Raw genomic sequence first — 18,793 nt, 5'->3', positions numbered from 1 at the left:
TATGAGATAGCAGTTGTTGGATAAATTTTAGTATCTTACCGCCAATATTCCAAGTTCGTAGCTGATTCAATATAAGACGGCGCCAAGTGGTATCGTATGCCTTAGTTACATCAAGAAACACGGCTTGCACGTAATGGTTCTCCGCAAGAGCATTCCTTACTGTGGTTTCTAGTTCCGATAGATGATCGATCGTGGTTTTTCCTTTTCGGAATGCATACTGGTGTTTCTGGATGAGTTCTCTGGACTCCAGGATGTGTACTAATCTGTTGTTCACCATGCGCTCTAGAACTTTACCTAAACAGCTGTTTAGGTAAATTGGACGGTAGCTGCCAGGGTCAGCTCTCACTCCTTTTCCTTTATACACTGGAATTACAAGTGATTGGGTCCAGCACGATGGATATATAGAGTCTTGCCACAGCCGGTTGTAAGCTTCCAGTAATTGTTGTTTACAGTCCCAGGGGAGATTTGCTATCATATCGTTGTGTATCATATCCGGCCCTGGAGCGGAACCTCGCAGTCCGAATAAAGCTTCTTCTAGTTTATAGAAGGTGAAAGGGTTATTATATGCTGAATTCTTTTCTTCAGGGATGTTTAACGGTTGTTTTTCGATTTTAGTTTTGAAAGGTAGAAAATCAGGATGGTACGATTCGCAACTAGAGATATTTTCAAATGAATTAGCTTGAGCCTCTGCGATGGATTCTGACTCCGTGTACACGATACCATTGCGTTCAATGGCGCTGATGTTGGTTGATACAGTTTTACCTTGTATTCGATGGAAGCTTTTCCACATATCTCTGACGGGGGTTTTTACGGTGAATCTTCCGACAAAGCTATTCCAAGAAGCTTTTTGTGCCTGAGCTACAACATTGCGCGCGTTGATCCGAGCTTTCCTGAAATCTTCCACAAGGGCTTTCTGGTTGTTATTTCCGTTTCTTATCGCTGTTTTCATCTTTCTAAGTGATTTTCTTCGGGCTTTAACGACCGATGCCACATCTGAGTTCCACCATGGTACAGACCTCTTTCCTGCTTTACCAGATAATTTCGGAATGGTTGCCTCCGCTGCTTTAATTATGCTATTGGTGATTTCAGTTATTTGCTGCTCAGCTGTGGACATGCGGTTAAAATTTACGATCGTTTGGAATGTTGTCCAATCGGCTTCCTCAATTTTTCAGCGAGGTCTTGTGTTGCACTGATTTAGTTCTCCGGGGAGAGAGAGAATGATTGGGATGTGGTCACTACCGTGAGTATCAGTGCTAGTATTAAATTCTATAGTGCCAGCTAATTCGGACGTGCAGAAAGCTACGTCTATACAGGTCCCAGTTCCGGTAGCAAAGTTAACATGTGTATGGTCAACGGTGTTGATAACGCTAAGGGTGTTTTCGTTGAACACATCTTCAAGAATTCTTCCGCGAGGGCTGGTGAATTCCGAACCCCACAATGGATGATGCGCATTAATGTCTCCCAAGAGTAACAGGGGGTTAGATGTTTGAGAGATCAGGTACGATATATCAGCGGCCTGGACGTCTTTTCCGGGAGGGAGATACAAGTTTAGTATTGTTATATTTAGAGGTTGGCCTACCTTAACTGCAACTGCTTCTATTAGCGAGTGAAGTTCGATTTCTTCGCTGTCGATCTCGCGCTTCATAGCTGTGATGACTCCACCAGAGGCACGTTTGCTGTTCGTTCTTTGGTGGTGGTAGGTTTTGTATCCGGAGATATTCGCTTGGTCGAGTGAAGAGCACATAGTTTCTTGGAGGCACATTATGAGAGGTTTGTTTTCACTGATGAGATAATTAAGCTCTGGTCGTCCGGTGCGCAATCCATGAATGTTCCAGGTGATAATTTTATAAGCGGTATTTAAGTGTGTTATTTTACAATTTTCCATTAGAGTAATTGAAGGTTATGACAAGGTCATAGTTCCATTTCACTGACATCTGCTGCGCTGTCAGTGGTCATTGTTGCTTGTTGTTGGTCGATTTTTTTTGGTCTACCTCGTCTTCTTCTAGACAGTGTTTCAGACATGGCTGACTCTGTGGTGTTGACGTCATTTGTTGCTTGATAATCTTGAGTATGATTGGTAGTCGTTCGCTCGTCGCTGCTGACACATTTATTTGTCTTATATCGTTTCGCTTTGGGACTTCGTGAAGTGAAGGTAGTTGCATGATGCTTGCTTCAATAGTTGATTCTGGTCGGTGTTGTGTCGGTTTATCATAAGACTGTGGTATTGGTTGTGGTGCAGGGGCAAGTGTTTCTTGTGTAGGTACCGACAGGTCACACGTACATTTACATGTGCATCTGCGTGTGCCAGAAGCTACAGATTTGGCATAATTGCGTTCTTTTGGCTGATCGAGAAGCTTTTTTGCATCTGGCCGGGAGATTCCTCTATCGATACTCAGTTGTATGATATTGTTTTCTTGGATCCAAACTTGACATAAAACGCTTGTAGATTTGTGGGGATTTCCACAGTTGACACATTTCGGAGTTCTGTCACAGCTTTCACTGTGAAAGCTTTCTGCACAATTAATACACGTTTTTTCCTTCATAGAGCAATCTTTTGCCAAATGACCAAAACGAAAACAGTTGAAGCATCTCAACGGTCTCGGGTAGTATGGGCGAGTTCGTACTCTCGTGAAAGCAACCTTGATGTCCTGGGGTGCTGTTTTTGAGGCTATTGTCAGAATAAATGTTGAAGTTTTAATTTTTTCGCCATTGACTCTTTTGAAAATACGCTCGACCTTTACAACTTTTTGGTCACGCAAGTTTTCTAGAATAAAGTCGTCTTCCTCATCTAGTATGTCACCACAAGAGATAACTACTCTACAACTGTTTAAGGTGCTATGTTCCTTGACAACAACGTTCGTTCCTTCCGTGATTATTTTCATTTTGAGTTGCTTGCCTCTCTGTCTTTGTTTCTACTAAAATTTTACCTTCACGGATTCTCTTAACGCTTATAACTTCCCCACAGCAATTTCGGATCGCCTTATCAATTAAGAAAGGTGAGGTTCTCTGCAGCGTTTCTCCTTCATCGTTGCGCTCGATGACGAGAAAGCGTCCCTCGGTACGCTTGGAGAGCGGGTCAAGCGGGGGGAAACCGATAAGCAGACCACTAATACTGCTCGTGCCGCCATGCGGCGACATCTTCTACCGATTCCACTCAAAGCCTTTGTTTTGTACACACTACTATTCAAGACAGGCTGCCACAACAGCAATTTCGTTGATTTATAGAGATCGATTTAACACTACCACTACGGTTCCAATCTGGGCAATATCAATTGTACTTAGCTATGTGGAAATGTAAACAAACGAGGGCAATATGGCTACTCGTATACCGCGATGTATGATCACTTTTGTTTCACGATTTTATGGCGAATTGCAGCTGGTAAACTGCGTTCTTCACAATATTCAGGTTCAGTGTAGCACGTTTTATAACCTGCGAGTTTTTCCCCGCATTCAGCGGTTAATGTCAGTGTGAAAATATGGATATTTATTACACTAGCTCGCTCCACGCGTTATCACTCTACGTATCCTGAACTCGAAAATCATGATAATAATAATAATGCTAATAATAATAATAATAATAATAATAATAATACAAATAATAATAATAATAATAATAATAATAATAATAATAATAATAATAATAATAATAATAATAATAATAAAAATATTTAAGTTGCTGTTCTGTATATTTCTACTGATTGTGCAATTTATCAAGTTAGTTTACATCACTGTTCTAGTAACTGTTGTGTTATGGAAAAAGCGCAATTTTTCTGTGTTGTGCAACATACTTTCAAATTCATTCGTTATTACGAACATTTATTCACAACGATTGTGCAACTGATACAAAAACTCATGCGTCGATCCCATCGAAAAGGCAGTAATAAAATCAGCGAAAAAACAATCTTGAAACTCGTGCTATCTACTACGTAATGTAAACAAGAAATGGAATGACGTTTACAAAAACATAACACACATAATTTCTTATAAATAAGTTTCACATTTGATTTTCATTTCAACTGCTCTCAATACAAACATGGATCTTGTAAAATAATCTGCACATGAAAAATGATAATGCACATATTGTAGAATTAATCTTTTGTGTTTTTGTAAATGAAAAATTGACAACGAACTGCATTTTTATGGTGAAACATGTATTCGTATGCCCGAAATTTTCAAGCGCCTTTAAATTAACGTGTTTTGATGATTGTACACAAATTTCTGCGAAAATAACAGTCTATTATTTTTAATGAGAATCAATGGTGTTTAAAATACGTGTATTCAAACATTCTTAAAAATTCTCAGACGATTTTGATCAAACTAATGTGAAATTAAACCTAAAAAATCTCGAAATGATTTTTCTTGAATATTTTCCAATATGGCATCGATTGCAACAGTGAGTTGAATAGAAAATGGTTCACCCAACGTAATGACATATATTATCTAAATAACAGGAAACATTAACATGTTAATATTTTGGAAAGAAATTCTCTACGTTTTGTTTTTTATTAGTTTTTATCTTATAGTTAAATTAAACAACAATACAGTATAGTCATTTATCTTAGAGGGCCCGACTTTTGTGATACGCACTGTAGGTATTATTTTGGTAAGTCCGTGTGCTGGAGTTGCACAAGCGGTAATATATAATAATGGGAGTAACTATGATGAAATTAACTTTTCATTCAATATCTTTAAATGGTCAAATGTCAGGTCTGCTTTTTTTTTGCGAGATGAAAACCGAATACAAATTATCTGAATGATTTTTTATTCAATGCGTATATAACGCTGTATTCCTGCAACTTTTATGATAATAATCTCATGTCTGCAAGTTATACGTTCAATTCAAACATCTTGCACAACTTTTTTGCAAGTTTTGAATTTTATATCAATGTTTTTCTAAAACTGAAGAAAACTGAGCACACTGATCTTAAAATTCATGAGGCAACCAAAACAATGCGGACTCAGCAGAAATATATTTTTTTCAGCAAGGTTATCAAATCGACTTAGCATTTTTCGCCTTGTGGAGAGCATCAATCATTTAACCATTTTTTTCCACAAGAGATTTATATCAATTTCGACGTATATTGTGTCCGGTACAATTATGACAGCCGTTTGGAAAGTTTTTGAAAAGTTGCACAATTGTTATAGTTACTCCCGTTTTACATGACGATGTGAAATTTTTTGTAGAGCTTCTAGTGAAACATTAACAAGTTGATTTACTGCACAATTGTTTTAGACGTACTTACGTACTAAAAAAGAATAATGAAAACGGTTATGTGCCCTAGCACAAAATTTGGCTAACCCCTAAATGTACTTACAGTTGTTTTACAGTGATTTTTTCGGTAGTAATGTGAAACTTAACAGTTGCACAACCAATTTTAATATTTTTTTCTAAACATATCTAACATAAATAACATTTCTAAATCAATTGTAAAACATCTTGAAAGTTCAATAAGTTACATTTGCTACTTGAGAGCTTACAGTTTCATACGGAATTCCTAAGTTTGTTGCGGATACTACTTTCGGTTCCGGAACTACAGGATAAACAGAATTTGTAAAGTTTGTTAGATCAAGTCCGAACAAGCTTTCCTATTTGTATTCAAAGAACAGTTGTTTTTGCGAATTGCACAGTAATATTTGTGATGTCAAGAGTAATATGAGAAAGGCATCATTTCACCACTAGGTGGATTAAAACTGGTTTTTACCTTTTTTATAAATATAAAAAATTGGTATACCTAGAATTCACTCAAACTTTAGAAAAATTTTCCGAGGCCCGGAGGGCCGAGTATCATATACCAATCGATGCAGCTCGACGAACTGACCAAATGTCCGCACGCGCGTGTGTGTGTGTGTGTGTCTGTATGTGTGTTTGTCAACAAAGAGATCGAAATCTCAGAGATGGCTGTACCGATTTTGATCAAACTAGTCGCAAATGAAAGGTCTTCCCGTCACCTAGAACGCTATTGAATGGTCACACTTGACCTTGAAAACAGAATATGTTTACAGACTTAGATTCCGCACGATAATAGCTATCCAACAAGCCATAGATTGTTAAAAATTTTAACGGAGATATCGACATTCTTATGTTAGCTACTTTTTCACCTATTCCAGTAGAAGGAGTTTTGAGCGCTGTATGACAAAGCAATGCTTGGGAGCAACGTGAAACACGTTTTTTTATATTGTTACATACAATTGTTTCTAGGTACCAAACAGACTGTGTACAGCATCATTTTTCATGACATTTTGCCTCGAACCGATATTAGCACGATTTATTTTTGGCAACATAATCGTTCGAATATGGCATATGTAAACCAGATGATGGCAGCATTTTCGAGTTGAAAGCAATTCCATAATTATACTGATTTAAATTACTTACAACAATAAATGCTGGAAGAACATAACTACCATATACCATTCGAAGCAGTTCGTCGATCAGCAAAAGCGTGTGTGATAAATAATTTCACTAATTTTTTCGGAGATGACTCAACCGTTTTCTATAAACTCAGATTCATATGAAAAGTCGTATGCTCTCAAACAAGGTTCCTGAATTACGTTTGGTTCAGACCTCTGGTTCCGGAGCTACAGGATGACATGTGAAACGAAATTAAAATTGTGTAACTCATTTTTCTCGAACCGATCTAAGATTCAAATGAAGTCTAAGAATTATCTAAGGTTCAAATGAAAAGTCATAAGATAAAAAAAACATCTTGCTTTTCAGTCAGATCCAACTTCCGGTTTCGGGGATACATGGTGATTAGTATAAAAATAAAACTTCTCTGCCAACTTCGTTGAAAATGCCATAATGTTAGTGAGAAAGAAAAACGCAGGCTACACTGCTCGCTCATACCGACCGATATCACTTATTAATTATGAATATGAGCTTCTATCTCTCATCCTCAAAACAAAACTGGAAAGAATCGTAAGCACTCATCAAATCTTAGGAGACGTACAGAAATGCTTAAATTCAGAAAATCATGTTTATCAAGCGACATAGTCACTGAAAGATTGAATCGCATGTGCTGATCGAAAGCAAACAGAAAGCGAAACTCATATTGTTCGACCTCGATTGTGAATTCGATCGTGTTAACCAAAGGTTTTTGTTCCAAAACATGTGTTCGCATGGAATCAATCGTAGACTCGTAGCATTTCTCTTCCGATGTGCGGAAAAAACAAAGTGCCGTTTTTAGTAAACGGTAATTTTTCGATTCCTGTTGGTGCAACGTTTACAGGATGGTACTGAACGCCTCAAAATGTTCCGTCATCTCCTCTTTTCGCAAACGAAACACTATCACGTATAACTACAAAATTTCGACAGTGGTCCTGGAGCAGGCTTCATCAGTCAAGGATCTAGGAGTATTATTGGATTCTAAGCTCAATTTCATACATTGTACTGGATACACTATCCCTTAAGCTACTAAAATGCTAGGACTCATGTTTACCTTATGATCAAAAAGAACCGGAATTTTCATTTTAAAATTCCCGCGTTTGTCCAATCGGTAAACTTTTATTCTCTCAACGTTGGCAACACTTTTATACACATTCTGTCAAATTTTGACGCATATCGTACGATTAGTTTTTGTTTGGCGTCTATATAAAGAAGTTGAAAAATTTTCGTGTGGCGATTTTTATAATGGATGAAAATTGAGAACAACGGCTCGCGCCATTCGGTCGATTGTTGTGTGGTTTCGAAGTCATATTCATAGATCCACACCTCATCACCAGTTATGATGCATTCGATGAATGTGGGGTTACTATCTGCGTTGGAAATCATCTCTTTGGCCAAATCAACACGACACTGTTTTTGAATGAAATTCAGCTTTTTCAGGCTTTGTTATTTAGGGGTTCTCGTACCGCATGAGTACCAGTTTTGTGCAGAGTGCACATAACTATTTTTAATTTCTATGTTTTGACTTCGCTCATCAGTCTGTCAGAAGTTTATGTTGAATTGTTAACGCTACCTGACGGTCCAACATAAACCGCTGAGAAAACGTAAAGTGAATTCTATTTACATTTACACCTATTGCGCCGACTGCTACAGTATAACGAGGTTAGTGCAACATTGAATTCAAAGATGTTATCAGACCTGCACTTCATGGTATGGCAATGGAAACTTAAAACATTTATTTAGACTTTTTAAGAATTACGTAAATTTAATAATCAGATTAAGTATTGTAGATACAAACTAACTAAAAATTTATTTTGAAAATAGCCTGTAGATAACAGATCTAAGATAATCTAACAAACAATCACTATATAAAAAATGTCTACATTTAATCCGGTTTGGTGTGTTATTGCATGCGATTCTAATTCTTCTAGTGGAATATTTTGTTACATACATACTCACGCATACACACATACACAAAATTACAGACACACTCGGACATTTTGCGATTTTGATGAACAGATTTGAATGGTATATGAAACTCAGCCCTTCAGGCCTCGGTCGGTTTTCAGAGTAATTGCTTAGTATTTCTTTATAAGAAATGCAAAAATCATCAGTACACCTCAAGGTGGGTTTTGTCTACTAAAATTTACAAGTATTTAATTCAGTGAGGCTGCAAATCCAATGTGAAGAACATTTTAAAAGGGTCAATATCGTACTCATAATGAATTGTACTTACCGGAACAGCAGTATATTTTCGATCGCAGATCACATTAACATGCACCGACGATGGTCCATCTATGCCTTCTTTATCAAGTCTAGTCATCAAAATGATTTTTGATGTATTCGGCTCAATTATCACAGGTGGATTCTTTTCACGAACTGATAAAGATATATCGGTTGCAGGGTTACCGTTGATATTCAATGTACCTAACAAAGAACCAACAGCAGTGTCCTCACCAACAATAAACATTTCAGCTTCTGCACCATCTTTCAAAGAACATGGTATATCAGTTAACTGCATCCGAGCTGCAAAATTTTGAAGGTTTATGAAATGGATGTCCTCATTGCGCAATCACGGTGTATATAAGGGTGCCAATAAATAGATCAAAATTAGAAAATTTTAGATTCAGAAAAATCACCAAAATAAAGATAATTTCCGAAATAAAACTATGTATTAAAAATGCTTGAAGTGTAAAACATGATTCAAGATGATTTCGAGAATTGAAAAATGTTTGAATACTATTGGAAGCAACTATTAAGGATATTTTCCTAAATTTTTTATTGCCGCAATTTAAGCCCCAGTATCATGCTAGTTTGAAAATACAAGCCGATTTTTATTGTTGTTTTGGAGATAACACCAGATCTCAACATTGAATGCAATTATAAGAAGCCGTATTGGTGATTTTCTGAGAACCAAAATTTTCAAATTCGGCATATATATATATATATATATATATATATATATATATATATATATATATATATATATATATATATATATATATATATATATATATATATATATATATATATATATATATATATATATATATATATATATAAGAGTTACTCGGTTACTTGGTTTCGGACTTCTTTTTAAAAAAGGTTAACGCATGTTGCTTCTACAAAACCTTAGAACTTAATGTCTGCTGCTCACTTTATTTCACATAATCGAACCTAACTTCTAGAGTCTAACTGCTGACCAAGCTACTCGTGACTGGTGGTCGTTGCTGCTGATCGGATTACTGTCGACCAGAGATGTCCATCTCCTCTGTGCGACGAAGAGCAAGCAAAGTTTCTCCCCACGCACTGACAACTTCAACGAGAGCTTTTCTCTTTCACATATATACACTACTGTTGTATAAAGTGTGCACGCATCATGAGTGCGTTTGTTTATTTCCTTTTACCTCTTCCACTGAATCGCACCAAAGTGCTAGATCATTAGCTAATAAATTCTCTGAGGTGGATGCAGATACTTTCACAGAGGTGAACACGCCGGTGAGCACTCTGGTGTATGGTTTACGTAGAAGAAGCGTGGGCACGCAAAATTAGCAAAATCAAACAATTTATCGTTCAATTTTCGGTTTTCATTTCAAATTTTTCATAGCAAGGCCAAATCTACTCTCTAATAATTGAAGTTCACAGAAGTGTTCGCTCACCATCACGCACCAGATCACTTGGGTGTATTTAGGCGAGAACACGTGAGAGCGATTCGTGCGAAGAGAATGTTATTCTCTCGCACCAGCTTCTTTCAACACAAGCACGCACTCAAAGTCTGTCTGTCTGGACACTGAGAAGAAGTGCGCTTTCCTCTTTGTGTGGAGCGGAGCAAATGTATCCGCAGTGTTTAATTGAAACCTACGCCCTGGTGTATCACTCTAGTGAAATGCCATCTCTGCTGTCGACTGCGTTCAAACCGCTTGCAAGGCTGATTCTTTGTTTTGATTTGTGCTTCTTGCTTGGAAGTAAAATTTCTTTAGAAGGTGTCTATTTTTTATGTGTAGTTCTTCGAGTTTAATGATGGGCTCAAAGTGGGTCTCTCTTATGGTCCATTCAGAGGTAATACAATTGGTGATTCGGTTACGGTTAATTTTATATTTTCGAATTTTGCGCCATTGATGGCTACGGAAGAATTATGATACTCAATCAGGAATATTCCAGTTAGTTTGCCAGTTGATAACCCACATGTTGTCTGGAGGTGTATTGGTGTTATGTTTTTTAAGACGATGTGTGTTTCCTTGAGATTGATTTTATTTCGGTTGGTCTAGTAACGTCGGAGAATGTACAATTAGCGGATAAGCCTTGAAGTAGTTTTGAAAAGCAGGTTCTCCTGTGACATATAGTAGGTTGTCCGGTGAACAAATGTTGTTGGTTAGTATTTGGCGGCATTTTCTGATGATGAAGTACGTAGTAGATTCCTTATGCATGGCGAGAATCGACGGTGGTTTGATTAGTTTATTCCTTACATAGAATTTTCTATAAATGGGATTGATACAATGAATATCATTTTGGTTTTGTTATAATAAGCTGAGAGTTCTAAATAATCGCAAGTTTCCTTTTAATTAGATAAGAATATTCCGCTTTCTTCTAATTTCATAGTAGCAAATTCAATTCCTTTTGTAAAGAGTATCCTCAATGTTCAGAGATGATTTTTAGTTTGGCAAATTTTACGGCTTTGAGTTTTGAGTTGATCAAGATTAAAATTGATTCTAAAAGTTTCTTGGATAAGTATAAAGTTTTTCTTAACTTCGTTTTTGTAACGTGCTATGATAATATTTCTTTTTGTTTGATTGAGTTGGCTGTCTAATTCGAAAATTATTTTATTGATCCCATTCTGTAGTTGTATATTGATTTGCCGTTACTCATTATTTTCGTTTATCAGTAGTTTGTTACTAACTTGAAGGTTTTGGATGGTCTGTGATATTTCGATACGGCCGTTGTTGTCTAGATTACCCGTTATTCCTTTTATACTTGTGTCCACAAAATTAAGTAGTCCTCGTTTGGTTCTAATTTTCGATGCAGGCTTTCGTAGATCTGTACTAGACTACTGAATGTTGAGTGTAAGGTAATCGTCATTATGCTGAAAATTTATTCGAGTCTCTTGATTTTGATGAGAAGTTTCCTGAAAGTAGTTTCGTACCTTTCGAGGTCAATTATGTGAAAGAGTTGATGTTCTCCTAGCTTCAAGAAGCCTCTTCCGTTTTGTGAGATGAGGAGTCCGGGATTTTTTCCAGGTCGGTGATGCGGATGGATTGGGAAATTGAGGTTGTTGTGGCATAAATAAAGTGAAAGGAGATGATAATCTTGGTTTGGATTCATCAAAAATTTAACGAACGGGTATATTATTAGTTAGATTCCTTGTGATGGCGATGTGGTTTACGCTACTCCTGGATGGAAGAAAATTTTACAATTAGTATATGCGTTGTGTAGTCTACGACTCGAGTCACCGATGAAAGCTTTAATTCTATCTTCATTGAGTACTTCTCATCGGTTTTATGTCTAACTCCTTGTTTCCTTACATAAACCTATTTATCGTTTTCGAGAGTTGGTTGTTCCTCTCGCCGGTTGTTTTGTTGGGTGCAGTCTTTTTGTTGGATCTTTTGCAGCTTAATGATAAATTCGTCATACAGTTTACCTCTTTTAGCTATTATTTCTCCCATGCTCAATGGTCTCTCTTCGTTATCTTGGAATGCATAAACAATATTCCGAGGTTTTAATTTTGTGGCTGAATGTATGGTTTCGTTATACAGAGTGGATGAAATTCTGTAGATTTCTTTAGATGACAGATCTCTATGTATTTTTTAACACACCTGAAAATTTCCGCAAGAGTAGAATGAAATCGTTCGACGATTCCATTTGTTTTGCTGTGGTTTACTCGTGTGAAGTGTATTTGAATATAAAGGTCGTTTAGTAGTCCTTCCATTTCTGCCGATTTAATGGCTGGTTCATTGTCACTAATTATGAGATTTGGTTTACCGTAGAGGCTAGAAATTTTGAGGATAGCGTCTTTTATGCTTCGAGATATTATAGGAATTATAATGCCGAATCTAGAGAATTTGTCTACTGCTGTCAAAAATATGTCCAGTTGAGATATGAAGATGTCCGTATGAATAATTTCAAATGGTCTTTTTGGAACAGGTGTTTGGTGGATAGTTATTTTTTAAAGGTGTCGGTCGTATTTATTCTTATTGCAAGTTTCACATACCTTCATATATTTGCGGATCTACTGTTTCATTTTTGAGAAATAGAATTTCCGTGATAGGGTCATATTATTCTCCCAGATTCCCCTGTGGGCTGAATTGTGTATTTGTTCGATTTTTTCATTTTGTTCTTCTAGTGTTTTTAAGTCTGTGAGAAGAGTTTGTGCAAAGGTTACCCGGAAGGTTTTATATCAACTAAAGTAGTTCTAATAAACAATTTGGATCGTAGGTATGATTCGTTCTGGACAGAGGATGCAATTTTGCTTCCGAATATCCTTAAAAATTCTCAGTATGGTTGGCACCCCGAAGTTAATCTTAGTGATAGTTCTTCTGGAAACTCGGGGAAAACCCGCCTCTAGTGTATCGCATTCAGATACACCAATTTTAAGCACAATTTGGTTGAAAAAACAGTTGATTTCTTCCAGTGTCATTCCAACAAATTCGCTGTCGTCTGTGTCGGCTGAATGATTTCTTCGTCTGTTTCGTTTGCATTTATCTCTGTTGGAAGTCTTGATAATACATCGGCCACAACATTTTGTTTAAATGGGCGAGAGCGAATGTCATAATGATATTCTTCTAGTTGAAGCCTCCATCGAATCAGTATGCTACTTGGGTGTTTTAGATTTAGTCCGTTGGTTAAGGTTAGGTGATCTGTATAAAGTACAAACTTTTTGCCAAATGAATATGGGCGGAAATACTTGCAGGCCCAAACGATGGCTAACAGTTCTTTCTCAATTGCAGACAGGTTTTCCTCAGACTTGGTCAGAGTCCTTGATGCGTAGGCAACTGGCTTATCGCTGCCAATTTGTCCTTGTGATAGAACAGCACCTAGTGCATGATTTGCTGCGTCTGTGGTGAGTATAAACTGTTTGTCAAAGTCTGGGTATTGTAGAATTGTGCTGCTTGTTAGGATTTGTTTTCTATTTTCAAATGGCTTTAAGAATTCTTTAGAGTAAGCTACTGCCTCGCCCTTCCTGAGTGATTTGTTAGAGGTTTTGCAATCCTCGCAAAATCACGTATAAATTTCCAGTGGTAGCCCAATACACCGAGAAATGCTCTTAGTTCTTTTTCGTTATTGGGAATTGGCCAGATCTGAAGAGCTTCAATTTTACCTGGGTTAGGTTTCACTCCGTCTGGTGTGACGACGTATCCTAAGAACGTTGCTTCTTTTTGTAAAAAATCACTCTTATCGAGTTGTACTTTCATGTTGAATTTATTAATGCTTTCAAATATTGTAGTCAAATTTGTGTTCCTTTAGGCTTGTAGAGAACACGATGATGTCGTCCATATAGACGAGACATCTAATGCCTATGTGTTATCTTGAAATATTATCCCACACGTTGAAAGGTGTAGTGAAATATGAGCATCAGCCTAGCTTGTCGAGTATGTCGCTAATATTTGGAATAGGGTAGCTATCCGCGATAGTTTTGTCATTGAGCTTTCTATAGCCAATGACTAATCTCCATTTTTGTTGGCCGGATGCATTTAATTTTGTTGGTGAGGACCGTGGACTATCTGAAGGTCTAATAATGCCCTGGAAAAACATTTTTGCCTTTTGTCATATAGAAAAGTTATGCAATCACTTGAAAAACCAACTAGTTTCATATACCATTCGACACAGTTCATCGAGCTGAGCAATGTATAACTGATTTCCACAAACTTATATTCAAATGAAAGTGAGACGTCCCATACGGAATTCCATAATTTCATCCGGATCCGACTGGTCTCAAAACTACACAAATCGATAGTCATTAGATTCAAATGAAAGGTTCTCTGGTCCCACACGGAAATCTCTCAGTTTCATCCTAATTCGACGTCCGGATCCAGAAATATAGGGTAAAGTGTGTTAAAAAATTTATACCATCACTGAAAAGGGCAAAAAGTCGTAAAAATTTCCTAAATCGACCTCAAATCTTCTCCAATTGATAGTTTTCATCAGTAGACGGTCAAACAAACCGATTTCGGTTATTCTTTCAAAAATCGAAGAAAACTATTTTAAAGAATACCGCAGTACTAAAGCTTGCTTCAAATAGAATTGGAACAAAGACAATTGCCTGTATTTCAGTTATTTATTATTGTATTCAAGATCTTGTTTTATACAAATGTAGCGTTTTCTTCATACTTTTAAGAAAAAATACGGATAAAATTATTCGTCACGGTTTTGAAGGAATTCTCGAATTTTTCCTGTAACACGGCTCAGTAGGCAGCGCACACCTTCTTCGTCCATCGTTTTAGCTATCTTATTCCACCAGGTCGTCATCTGATTGATGTCTTTGACAACCTTTCCTTTTGCTTTGAGTCTCCTCTTCATGATTGCCCAGTATTTCTCATTAGGGCGGAACTGGGGGCAGTTGAGTGGGTTAAGGTTTTTCGGAACAAACTGGACCACTTTCTCTGCATACCATTCTTAAACGGCTTTGCTGTAATGACAGCTTGCCAAATCTGGCCAAAACATTACAGGATGGTCGTGGGATCGAATGAACGGCAAAATTCGTTTTTGGAGACACTCTTTTTGGTATAGTTCCGATGTCATTGTCTTATTTGTAACGAAAACTTTGGTTTTTTTGCCGCAGCTGCAAATGCCCGGCCAAATCATAAATTTTCTTGCAAATTTGTCGGCAAAAACAAATTTAAATTTGGCTGGAACGTCCCCCCGAGCCGTTGCCAAGTAAAATTTTTGACCTGGGATTTGACCGAAGTCAGCCTTGACACAGGTTTCATCGTCCATCAGAAGACACCCGTTGAACTTGGTCAGCACCTGGTCATATAGTTTCCGAGCACGAATTTTGACCACACAATTTTGTTTCATGGTCCGATTTGGCTGTTTGCTAGCTCGATACGACTTGATTCCTTCCCGGAGTCGAGTTCTCCTCACGGTACTATGGGCAGCACCGAATTTCCTGGCCAAATCACGGTACGACAGATTAGGATTCCTCTTAATCGTCTTCAAAATCTTACCACGCAATTTCCGGTCGTCAGTTCGACTCCGACGATCGGCTTGAGGCTTCCGAATCGTCGTCAATGTTTCCTTATACCGTTTGATAACGCACCATACGGTATTTCTGGGCAATTTCAGCTGTTTAGCTAGCCTAGATGCAGACCACAATGGATTTTCCAAACTGTGCACAATTTTTTTTTCCTTCTTTCGGCTTCCATGTTGATTGTTTACAAAGTACAGTCGATTTTCGGAATGTCAAAAATCATACGTGAAGCTGACAAAATTCCCGACACGTGGGCGCCAAGAGCTTCCAAATCCGTCCACCAGGAGCGCCACAATATGAGCAAAAGTTTGTTCCAATTCTAAATGAAGCAAGCTTTATATACGATAGTGTGATTGATATGATAAAGGCATCATTACACCCCTAGGTAGATTAAAACAGGTTTTGTTATGTGAGTTTGAACTTCTTTTTATGGCAAAACTAGTACCGGTATGATTTTGAATAGACAGGGATATCGTCCTTTGTATTAATACGATTTTTAATTGCGTTGGTGAAGCTAAGGTTTTGGGTTTTCCAGGTGAAATACACTGAGGTCTTTTTTTATGCCGTTTTTACGCGACTTTCTTATGCGAATTTTCAGAGTTATGCGGTTTTTTATGCGAAGTTTCAGAGTTATGCGGTTTTTTTATGCAAATTTTCAGAGTTATGCGGTTTTTTGATGCGAAGTTTCAGAGTTATGCGGTCTTTTTTTATGCGAAGTTTCAGAGTTATGCGTTTTTTTATGCGGTACGTAAATCCGCATAAAAAAGACTTCAGTGTATATCTTTGAATTTTCTGATGAGATCGGTTATATTTTCTTTTTGCCTTTCTCTATAGAAAGGTATTAGAATTGCTGGAAAAATCGACTTTCGAGAGGAACCTCGGAGATCCATAGTGTTATATACCATTCGAATCAGTTCGACGAAATCGGAAAATGACTGTGTGTGTGCGTGTGGGTGTGTGTGTACTTTTCACTTTTCGAAGATATTTTAATGCTTTTAATTTTCTCAGAAATGGCTTAACCGATTTTAACAAACTTATGCTCGTTTGAAAGCTACTGTCGGGTCATTGATCAAGTCCAAAGATGAAATGGCTGTGACTTTTGGTTCCGGAGATATGATTGTATAAGTGACGTAACCGACAAAACGCGTTGTATTTTTACGCGCTCAATTTTCTCAGAGATGGCTGAACCGATTTTAACAAACTTAGGCTCGTTTGAAAGCTACTATTGAGCATTTTATCGAGTTCGAAGATCAAATAACCGCGATAACCGACAAAGAACGTTGTTTTTTACCACTGTAGTATGTATATATACACTGAGGTCTTTTTTTATGCGGTTTTTTTACGTGACTTTTTTATGCGAATTTTTAGAGTGCGGTTTGCGTTTTTTTTATGTGAAGTTTCAGAGTTATGCGGTTTTTTTTATGCGAAGTTTCAGAGTTATGCGGTTTTTTATGCGAATTTTCAGAGTTATGCGGTTTTTTATGCGGTACGTAAATTCGCATAAAAAAAGACTTCAGTGTATATGGGGCATTCCACGCAAAATCAGCCACCCAATTTTTTTTTTCATCTAACTATTTTGTTTCGAAAAAGAACTCGAAAATGTTCGTCACGTATTTTTTTATTTCAATATGGTACGTGGAATTTTCGAGAAATGATTTTTTGAAATTTCGGATGGTTTTTTCCATAGCCTATACTGTAAAATGTAATAAAGATACAAAAATTTGTTCAAGACATGGAATGTGCGTCTTTTCCTTAGCTTTAAGCGATTCCATAAAACAACCATTAAAGTTAATATAAGAAAAAAGGTTTATAATTAATAAACCAGTAAAAAAAATTCAAACTTGGGCCTATCTTTTTTCTCTTTTTTTGTTGAGAAAATAAGCCTTAGGGGTTTAACTCAATCTTTGAAAAGTTTCAGAGTAGAAAGATCAATACTTTCGGGGCAGTGAATTTTTTAATTACGACCCGCACGCGCGGAGCGTACCGCAGTGCAATTGAGCGGATACGGGCTTAAAAGGCTATCCGCATTATGCAGATCCGACCGATCCGAACTCTCCGGCGTAGACTTTTTTTCTGCTTCGGCTATGGCTGAGCTGCACATGCATTCTTTCATTGCTCGAAAACAAACTTCATATTTTTAAAATGTGAAAAAAATTTGAAGAGTGATGAAAGTTTAATAATTTGCGATTTTGCGGAAAATTACGCCTTCATTATTCAAAGCGCCATAACTGACTTTCATTGGAACAACGACCAAGCGACTATATTCCCCATTGTTTTATATTATAAAATGAACAGCTAATTTGATCATAAAACATTAGTAATTATTTCTGATTTCAAGCAAAAGCAAAGCCTTTGTATTACATTCATGTAGTGGAATTTGACTTTCTGTTTCAACAGACTTCGCAGCCGATTCAGAGTGCACAGAACCAGTGCATGGCTGGTGCTACGAATCCTTCCAGGTCGGAGCTCGAACATACGACAACTGGTTTGTAAGACCAGCGCCCTATGCATTGAACCGCCAACCCGGGATTGCAAGCAACATGACGCAATAGCTGTGTATGTTTTTCTCGAAGCTCATAATCAACATTTTTCACAATACTATCCATATATACGCAAATGCATCTATTTTTCTGACGGTGCTCCTCAGCAATTCAAAAATGTAAAACACTGCGAATATTTTTCATCACGAGCATGATTTTCATCGTTTTGCACAGTGGTATTTTCACGCGACAGCTCATGGAAAAGGGTCATGCGACGGTGCTGGAGGAATTATCAAAAGAATGGCACGTCGCGCGCAAGTTTACAAATGATCAATGATTGTCAAGTTTCGACCGCTAATGAATTGTATGAGTGGGATAGGAAATGCCCCATATATTATATTATATTATATTATATAATATATATATATATATATATATATATATATATATATATATATATATATATATATATATATATATATATATATATATATATATATATATATATATATATATGTATATATATATATATATATATATATATATATATATATATATATATATATATATATATATATATATATATATATATATATATATATATATTGCCGTACCTCTGCACACTTGGTAGCGCAATAATATTAGATTAGATTATCAATTTTATTGATTATTAAGGAAAAATATCATTATAGTGCTCTATGATAGTGGCCCAACCTTTTTATATCGCGGACAACAGTACAAAATATATAA

The 18,793-nt window shown here is 36.8% G+C and overlaps 1 protein-coding gene across 7 annotated transcripts in view; it reads right to left on the bottom strand.

Annotated features, from left to right (window-relative positions):
* The window catches only part of LOC131427484 (cadherin-87A), an 848,175-nt gene that overhangs the window by 651,012 nt on the left and 178,370 nt on the right, over nucleotides 1-18,793 (bottom strand). For all 7 annotated transcript variants that reach the window (XR_009229274.1, XR_009229275.1, XM_058590714.1 and 4 more), the window contains one exon: nucleotides 8,619-8,908. Coding sequence is in view for 5 of the 7 variants with exons in the window: in XM_058590712.1 (XP_058446695.1) it covers nucleotides 8,619-8,908 (290 nt within the window). In the remaining 2 variants the exon portion in view is untranslated. The remainder of the gene's footprint in view (nucleotides 1-8,618; nucleotides 8,909-18,793) is intronic.

Source organism: Malaya genurostris, chromosome 2 (genome assembly GCF_030247185.1).
Source record: "Malaya genurostris strain Urasoe2022 chromosome 2, Malgen_1.1, whole genome shotgun sequence".
NCBI classification, from domain to species: domain Eukaryota; kingdom Metazoa; phylum Arthropoda; class Insecta; order Diptera; family Culicidae; genus Malaya; species Malaya genurostris.
This window is presented reverse-complemented; position numbering and strand designations above follow the sequence as displayed.